This window comes from Etheostoma cragini, chromosome 14 (assembly GCF_013103735.1).
Source record: "Etheostoma cragini isolate CJK2018 chromosome 14, CSU_Ecrag_1.0, whole genome shotgun sequence".
Taxonomy (NCBI): Eukaryota; Metazoa; Chordata; class Actinopteri; order Perciformes; family Percidae; genus Etheostoma; species Etheostoma cragini.
In genome coordinates this window covers 12,649,174-12,658,379 of record NC_048420.1, presented here as the reverse complement: position 1 = coordinate 12,658,379, position 9,206 = coordinate 12,649,174, and the positions used below count along the sequence as shown (strand labels likewise).

Genomic DNA, 9,206 nt, shown 5'->3' with positions numbered 1-9,206 from the left:
TGAAGCCAAATGACCTAAAAATTAAATAACAAGGAAGAAAGAAATGTAATGTCTAATCATGTTTTCCAACCAAAGTCTCCCCTTAAAAGTATATAAATCTGACAATTATTTCCTGGCCACAAGTTCCAGAAGGGTGGAGGTGATTTTCTCCAGGTTGTTGGAGTAGCGAGGGCCCCTGTCCATCCCGTGTCCTCGTTCCATGTAGTGCCAAGGTGGGGAAGAGTGGGAGTCCAAAAACTCCTCGGCAGCAGGTGGGTAGTCACGAGGGTGCATGGGTTCTTGAAACCTTTTAGGATAACGTGCTGGCTCATTTGAGTTGGTAGTATCTGGCGGCTGAGATATCCCTGGCCACCCAAAAACCTCTGAAAGAAAAAACAATAGAAAAAGAACCTGAATGAAAGAAGGTCGGAAAATGCAGATTTATATAACAAATTTCTTATTAGTTTTCATTTACCATTACCAGTTTTTTATTTGATCACAAGAAACATACATAAACAGTGGCTTGCATAGGTTTACACACCCACGCTAAAGTTGATTAAAAAGAGGAATAAAAAGAAAAACATCTTTTGGAAAGTGGTCTTAATGCCTTAATTCAAAAAAATGTAGGACAATCCAACCTTTTAAGGACACCAATTTTCTTTATGAATTAATAATGTATTGTAAATAAATAATTGTTCTTCCTTAAAATGCAGGGGCCATACGTATACACGTAAATTCCCATAGAAGCAGGCACATTTTTATTTTTAAAGGCCAGTTATTTCATGGATCCAGGATACTTTGCATCCTGATAAAGGTCCCTTGTCCTTTGGAATTAAACTACCCCCCCATCATCACATACCCTTCACCATACCTAGAGATTCATGAAAAAACTGGCCTTCAATAATAAAAATCTGCCTGCTTCAAGGGGAATTTAACATAGGGGTGTGTGTACTTATGCCCCCTGTATTTTAAGGAAAATCATTGATCTACAATGTCAATTATTTATCTATTACACATTATTCATTCACAAAGCAAATTGGTGTCCTTAAAAAGGTTGGATATTTTCTTAATTTTTTAATTAAGGCATTAAGATCAATTTCCAAAAGATGTTTTTATTTATTCCTCTTTTCAATCAACTTTAGCATGGGTGTGTAAACTTATGCAAGCCACGTACAAATATACACACCTTCATGCCGGCTTCTGTTTGACTGTCTGGATTCCCCACGAAAAGGATGGTGGTAGTCTTGGAGCCACTCGTCAGTTACATTCTCACGCTGCTGCCAGCCTCTTCCTCTGTGATCTTCTTTAAAGTAGTGTTCGTCTGGTCTTCTGATGTCTGAATCTTCCCTTGGGAGGCTAGTGTCATACTGGTGTCTTGGAGAAAGCTCTGGGTCTGGGTTCAAGCTGTTGTCTTTGGAGAAGGCTTTTCGACCATGGCTGTTTTGCTACAGCAACAAAAACACATTTCTTTAATTGATTTCTTGTGCTTTGAAGAGAGTCAGAGAATTAAACGACATGTTCAGATAAACTAAATGTTCAGTTAGAAAGACCGATGATGTGTAGAGTGACACATACCAGAGAGTTCTCCGATTTTTTGGTCTTGAATTCTTTAAGAAGGTTGCAGAGTTTGCTCTTCAGGAAGTTAGCCTCGTCTGCATTTTCAATTTCAACGTTTTTCTAGTAGGGGAAAATACATTGTTAAGATTTCAAGATATGGCTGCACAACAAACACACTCACTGCTTCTTGTGTTGCAAATCCAATTTCACAAACTCACGAGCATATCAAAGATGTCCCTTGGCTCAGAGCCTCCTCTTTGGTAGCTTTCATTATGATGTGGCCTCTAAAAAACAAAACAAATAACATTACATATCGTTACATAATTAGCAGTTACATGACATAAAGAGTTTATTTTCTAGATTAGTATGTATAAAGAAGTATGACATATTGGCACGTTACTAGATAATCATAACAATCAGACAAATTTTTCGAGCAACCACCTGTGATTCCATGTAGAAGTCAGGATGTTGTGTGCCATGCATTTCAGGTCCCACTGGTACACTAACTGGTCTAGGATGACTGCCAGACTTTGGATTTGGAGGTCCATACTCATCACTGAAGCTGAAAGCAAAAATCCCCATATGTAAAACACAAAGCATTCATTCAAATAATATAAAACATTTTTAAGGCGGTATCAGCTAGCCAGAATAATGGAAAGCAGTCTATGCAGATTAACAACAAGTTACATTATCACTCACATCTCTTTTGTCGTTTCCACCTCCTCTACGGTGGCATCGGAGAAACGGCTCTTCCTTTTTCTTTGACTGCGTCCCGCATTTTTAGCTGACCCTTTCAGGAAACGCCTGAATGGCTCGGGGATGTCAGAGATGGCCCTGGTGGCTTCCTCTCGTCTCTGGGAGGTAGGGGGTCCTGTTCTGCTTGGCCCACGGTTGGCAACTGCCTCCTCTCGTGGTTCTCCCATTTCATGACAATAATCATTTAACAAATTAAACAAATGGTCACGCGAACGGTCACTCTCTGTAGGTGTGGGAAAGCTCCTCCTCTTGGCTTCTGGTTCACTTGATCCCTCCCTGCTTGCTCTTATCATACTGTCATGCCGACCCGGTTCCCTGTCCAGAGACCACCGCTGTTCATCGCCTTCTGAGAACACCAGCTGCGAGGGCTGGTACTCGGCAGAACAAATTCGCCCGTGCCTACCTTCTTCATTGAAGAATTCTGTCAGTTGATCTCTTTCTGGGTAGGGCCTCCTGTAGGGAGGAGCTTCCTCCGGGTAAGACTCTCCATGCTGAGCCTGGCCATGGGGCATTTCCTCCCTTGACACATACCTAGGAACACCACCTGTTTCTCGTCCGGCTCTTCTTTGTGGATCTTTAACATATTCCTCTTTATACTCTGTACGATAATCAGGGTCCAAATATTTCCGTCTGTCTATATCACTTTCCCTGTAATTGTCCCTCCACAGCTCCTCTTTTATGCGATCACTGCTGCGAGGGTGCTCCTGGTGGTACATGGATCTGTCTCTGTTTAACGTGTAAGGGTCTTCTGGATGGAATGGGGGTTTGTTTGGGTGATACCTCCCTGGGTGAGAGTACTCATCCTGGTAGTCCTTGAGTTCTGGTAGGTGTGATGGCACATCTCGTTGGGTCGAACTCTGTGAGATGCTGCGGCCCCTATGTTGCTTCTGCCTTTGGTGAACTAGGAAACAAACTCAAACGTTTAGTTAAAGTAAAAATATTACATACAATATTCATTATATGAGCTGTTTTTACATAAAGTGACATTAACGTATCACATTTGAGTCTCTGAAAAGAATTAAATAGCCTACATGTCATACCAAAAATAATTCCCAAACACCCAAGTCAAAGAGTCTAGCATCGAATGAAAGACTTGTTCTGTGTAAAGTTCTATAAATGATCCTGCTCAGTACATATATAGTGTCAATTACCTTTAAAAAAATAAAAATAAAGATATTACCTCTTGAGAGGTTTAATTTGCCCTCTATCCCTCTTTTCGCCATTTGCTGAAACACACATACACAACATATTACTCTCAAAAGTATGATTTTAATTGTACATTCTAATATTCTACATGTCTGGTCACTGTACTCTGTATGTCCCACCGTTGGAGTTCCTCGTCCATCCTGCCTCTCTATTATCTCTGCTCTGGCTCGTATGATCTTTCCGCCATGGGTTATTATGGATTGTTTATTCCAGGTCACCAAGTCTGGCCGTTTCAATTCCTACATAAGCACAAAAGTTTTATATATATTAGACTTTCTCACTTTGTTTGCCTTCTTCATTAAAAAGCAGACGCGGGCCAGGAAAAAGTCCACAATGCGTTACCACGTATTTCTGCCGGTGTTTACGTCCAATCACGTGACGGACCATTTCCGGTAGGTTTGCGTTCTGATGACATAGCTTACACGTGTATCTGGGGCCTGCTTGTAAGTCATTACAGGGCAGTTCGTCCAAATAGTTCAAACCTAAGAAATAAGGCAGAAAAAAATGTTAAATAAGAGAGCACATGTGAAATTGATACATAAAATGACAAGCACTAATAAAAACATACTATACCTTTTATTTACATGTGTTTTTATTTTTTCGCTGAATATTTTAGGTTGCAGGTAGCAGAGTGTGTCAGTGTGTGCGTGTGTGTGGGGGGGGGGGGGGGGGGGGGGGGTGTGTCAAGTTATTCACCAATGATGGGCTCATCAAGCTTCATGTAATTCAGGTATTGTAAAATGTCCTCAAATACCGGTACGCAGTATTGTCTGACAGCAAGACCTGAAAAACCCAAACACTGGAAATTAGCACAAAAAAACATTAAAATAGTTTGTTTTGTTTTTTAAGACAAAGTATTGTACAGTGCTTGTAGTGTAGTGTGTAAAATGCATGTTTGGTGTTTATTTTACATGATATTGTGAGATAAACTCTATTTGCTGGTTTGATCACAGTAGAGAACAAACACCAGTCCAATTATTTATTTTTCATGTACGTTTATTTGTTAACTGTATCATTGCACATTTCCAACCATCTATTTTGTTCACCTTTTTCCAGACCATTGTGACACAGAGCAGTTTTCTCAACATGCCCTTAATGTCACAACTATTGCCCTCAAGCCTGTTAAGTGAATGATATTGCCATCAAGCAAAAACAGATCCACTGTAGCTACAGGCAAAAGGGTTGAATTTTCTACTTCACAAATTGACATAAGACATCTGACTGCTGCAAATGAGTAACCAAATACATTTTTACATATGATCTTGCAAGTTTTTACCTTTGTACACTTAAGTCCTCCAATTCTGCTCTACTTACATCAGCAGGGAGGTTGTCTCTTTGAAACAACGCACAATCTTCTGTATCTCATGATCCTTGGGTGTTGCTGTGCAAATGCCTTTATGTAAATAAATGTTGGCCCGAGATGATTTCCTGCTATATAAACACAATGTGGAGGCATAACGACCTCGGCCTCCTGTGGTATCTTAAAGTCAAAAGCTTCTAAATGCTGAGGTTATCTACATAACCGACAGTAGGGGGGAAAAAAAATCTTAGCATCCAAAAAGAAGTCATAAAAAATCATGTTGACTTCAAGTATGAGCATGCCACAGCACACTTTTCTCAGTTTAAAACAGACAAAATCCTTTCTTCAAAAAGTGACAATGGACCATGCTTACACACACAGGAGTCACATGGAAAAATGTTGTGGCTGTTTCTTTTATACATGCAAGAAGCATGGATGCATTTTCTCGGATTTGAACCCACCTTTCCGCAGAAAGTTAGAATTAAACAATCAGCTTGTCTGAACTGCAGGGTTGCGCAACAAGTTGTCGGCATTTGTTGTGTGCATTGGCTTCTCTGCAAGCCTTTGTGACTTACCGTTACCCATAACAAGATGTTGGCGAGCGTTGGCATTGATGTTCCAGCACCACAATGATTTATATAGCCGCCAAATTTGGCGACGAAAGGTTTTGTGGAAGCCATGTAGGTTTGTGCCCACATTTAAATAATGGGTGAAAGAGCGACATTTCCTTTGACTCAAAGGACACCAGCAGAGGCCACATTCTCAGCTAAATGGCAGCATGATTCAAATACCAAGAGCAATCATCTCACTGCCCAAAACAAGGTGCACAGTGGAATTCCTGTCCTTCACCATTAACAAGATAAAAACACAACAAGCCATGTTGACATTTGAACTGACAATCAGCCACAGTTAGCTTGGGCCGGTTTCAGTACCTAGAATGATGTGCCAGTGATGAGTGGCACATCATTTCTTATGCAAGTTGCCTTCATATTGCCTGCATCGGCAAATGTGGGGACACCGCAGGTCATTCATCAATGGGTTGTGTTTAGAAACACAACCCAACTTCACACTGCGGTGGCCAATCATGTAGACGGCGATCAGACTTGTAAGTCGGTTTTAAGGTGGTATGAGAGTCCTTTACAGGAAACAGAAAAAAATCACTTCCTCTATCGCTGCCACAAGAAACACTATGAGAATTAAAAAAAGAAGCAAAGCACTCAACTGCCCAGGAGGTTGTTTATCTGAGAAATTAAGCTGCATTCAAATGCAGTCAAAAACATTGCAATCTATAAAGGATCTGAAGGAAAACAATATCAGTGAACTATAGTTTACTTGTGCTACTTTGGGGTGTTAAGGAACACAACAGGACACCACACATGTCAGTGACACTCACTCCCACCATTGCACAACCCTGCGTTAAAAAAAATAAATAAATAAAAAGAATGAAACAGCCCAGGACAGAAAGCACACCAAGGTGTGTAGACATATTTTAGGCTGCACAGCGTAAAGATCAAGTTTAGAATGTCAAGTTTTTATATCTGACTGTAAAGCGCTGCCACGCATTTTCAACACAGCACGATACAATCCAAACGATGACATGTCCTTTGCCTTCATAATCATTCTTAGAGGATCATAGCCCTTGATGGATCTAGACTAAAATGATGTCCATTAAAACCGGGCAACGGTTTAGAGTGTCCTCTGTTACCTTTGTATGCGCAATGAATTACCTGCCAGAATAGACAGCAAATACACTCAAGGCCAGAATAGAACAAAATGAAAAGGCTGAAGATGAAGTCTACTTACCCGCAGCAACCAAGCCATCCTCTTTCTGCCAAGAACGAAAGTAGAGCAACACATATTAAGTCAATCAGTGCTGGTTAAACAGGACACTTTTTTTTTACTACGTCTACAAACAAAGAAAGGGTTATATCATGGAGAAAAAAAAATGTTGATACAAAATGGTTGACCAAAACAGCAGCTCACTCGAGGTGCAGTAAAGATACATATCTGTATGTATGCATCTGCCTAAACTAGTGATTGTGTATTGGTCAGTGAGCTCTGAGACAAAGCACGCCAGAACTGTGTCTGAACGCATCCAGCGTAGACACTGACGAAGGACTGAAGCGGCTGACAAGCTGCTGTAGCTACACAGCCTGGACAGTGCGTTAGCATCTGTAAAGCTCAGTTGTCAAAGTATTGTCCATGTTCATTTATTAACATATATATCCATTTATTGACATCTGAGTCTGAAGTCAGTTGTTGAACATTTCCACAAACACGTGAATCTTCAGAGTTTCATTAGACTTTCCAGGAGAGCATTGGACTAAAAAGAAATATTATTATACATATTGATCAGTCTGACCTAAATGTGTTAACATGTTGCTTTCTTGTGTGCCATAAATATAACTATACGGCACTCCTCAAAAATGACCAGGACATAGTCTTCATGATTGTCAAAGACAAGCATTAATTTTTTTCCCTTGTTGCCTGTTGCTGAAGGCTTTTCCACACTTTCAACGTTCCGTGTCAGGTTGAGCGTTGGTGTTTGCAGTTCCATGTATACTACAATTGGGGGTCCCCGTTGGTCTGGTGTTCCACGAATGCGCAGTTCCCGTTTGCAATGTTTTCGCCATTTGGCTGTCTTTCTATTCCTTTAAAGCCAAATTTCTTTGAATAAAGGTAATGGCAAATCCAAAGCCTTGCACAAACTCTCTTCAAAACAAGCATCCATTTATGGTATCTTACTCTTCTTTTCCTTCTTCTTGGCAAACAAGCTAGAGGTGCATACATCACCAACTGGACTGGAGCGTGGAACATGAGATGAACCATGTGCAGTCGATGCACTTGCTATGCCTACAGTCCATGCAGTTGCAAATTTTTGGCTGCATAAGGACGGGCACATAGGGGTTGGTGTGGACGTATGGGCGGATGAGCCATTTATGCCACAGACACCCGGAAAGTATGAAGCGTGCTTAAAGAAGTGAAAGACCACTTTTCAAATAATAAGTCATGGTAGACAAGATACTATATTTAAGCACATATGGACAAAATGTCAATGTTCCCAGAAGTTCAGCTTCAAGTCTGACCTAGAAGAAATATGGAACACCTTGCGTGTTGTTGTCACTGATCTGGTACTTACTGTACCACCAAAATATTTACCTTTTTGGCATACCAAGATGCACGGTGTTTGGCTGGCAGAACAGGAGTAATTAAGGTCATATACAAGCAGGCAATACTTCCCAAACAATACACTGGCAAGGTCTTCGGACAAAAGTCCCCAGGTGTTGAAAAGATAGTGAAATATCACTTTTCGATGCTACTTGTTTACAGCTGTGAGATGTATCTTGAACCTGTGGAAGACCTGTGACTAAATAAAAAGAGCCCATGGAAAAAACACTTAATTCATGACACAAAAATGTGTCAAAAGTGCTCACGGTCTATCAACTTAAACGTCTATCACTAAATGTTATAGTTACATTAGTATTAAACATTATAACAGACTTCTACTTAACACAATGTACCTTTATATGTCCTGGGGTAGTCAGATGTATCTTGTACAAGGTTTCACCGCTTATGGATTTTTCACATACCTGGATTTCAAGAGAAAACATAAATCAAAGAGGGGGTTATTTTCTGTGTACTGTATGCAATCTGCATGTATACTGCATTATGTATAGTTAGGTGTATCTAAGTGTAAGTTCATGCGAATGTGAAAGCCATGCTGCATTTCTGCATTGAATTATGCAGACTCCAACTTAAAATTCATGTAACGGTAAGCTTACCGTGCATTCAATGAATTGAGCCTCATCATTGTATGGTGTTTCGAGATTGGTGTCCATTGTTTGATGTTTTACGTTAACGCTGTCTTTTGAAGAAGCCGCTGGCTAGTAGCTTAGCAAGCTTGTAGCATAACAGGCTAGCGAACGCAACCAAGCTAACGCTAGTTAGTACGTTAATGGTTAGTAGTAGCAAGCAATTATCTTAGTTAGTTTGCTTACAATAATGGACTAGCTAAGGAGATTGTCTGTGTGGTTTATTTTGCACAGCTTTTCAGCTGCTTGTCTTTGTACAGTTGACGATAGCTGGTGTACGATGCTGCTGATGGATAGCAACTTCCTGTGTTGTGATTGTGCACAGTCTGCTACGGTGGCCGACAGGGGCGAACGCCCTGCAATTTAAGAAAACATGCATTCACATTAAGAAAACAATTTCATCAATTTGACAAAACGTATAAATAAACAAATACACAAGACGCAGCAAATACATACGACACAGCCCCATACACAAACGCGCTGCAAATACAGAAACAATGCGAAAAGAAAAGCAAGTGCAACTTTCTCAGCAATGTCTTACTTACAACCATAGACTGTATTTGTATTGATATTAATATTAATATTAACGGTCTATG

The 9,206-nt window shown here is 40.4% G+C and overlaps 1 protein-coding gene across 3 annotated transcripts; it reads right to left on the bottom strand.

Moving 5' to 3' along the window:
* Positions 1–67: 67 nt before the first annotated feature.
* Positions 68–8,916, bottom strand: si:ch211-13c6.2 (uncharacterized protein LOC100000125 homolog). Of its 3 annotated transcripts, XM_034892889.1 has the most exons (13): positions 8,581–8,916; positions 8,320–8,388; positions 6,602–6,626; positions 4,195–4,281; positions 3,841–3,980; positions 3,618–3,737; positions 3,473–3,518; positions 2,236–3,193; positions 1,978–2,098; positions 1,755–1,820; positions 1,555–1,656; positions 1,166–1,424; positions 68–362 (listed from the first exon to the last, which is right to left on the bottom strand). In XM_034892889.1, the coding sequence occupies exons 1-13, from the start codon at positions 8,635–8,637 to the stop codon at positions 106–108; spliced, it is 2,307 nt and encodes a 768-aa protein (XP_034748780.1). In that variant the 5' UTR covers positions 8,638–8,916; the 3' UTR covers positions 68–105. The 3 variants fall into 3 exon arrangements, with proteins under 3 accessions (XP_034748780.1, XP_034748781.1, XP_034748782.1); XM_034892890.1 differs by lacking the exon at positions 6,602–6,626 and having other exon boundaries at positions 8,581–8,914; XM_034892891.1 differs by lacking the exons at positions 4,195–4,281; positions 6,602–6,626; positions 8,581–8,916.
* Between the last annotated feature and the right edge of the window lie 290 nt (positions 8,917–9,206).

What these genes read in the sequence shown, in the direction of transcription:
- si:ch211-13c6.2 (XM_034892889.1), bottom strand. Translation starts at nt 8,637, where the DNA reads ATGGACACCAATCTCGAAACACCATACAATGATGAGGCTCAATTCATT. An exon ending in GCTTGATGAGCCCATCATTG is followed by an intron (nt 3,981 to 4,194) that starts GTGAATAACTTG and finishes CTTATTTCTTAG; the next exon opens with GTTTGAACTATTTGGACGAA. An exon ending in AAAAATCGGAGAACTCTCTG is followed by an intron (nt 1,425 to 1,554) that starts GTATGTGTCACT and finishes TTGTTGCTGTAG; the next exon opens with CAAAACAGCCATGGTCGAAA.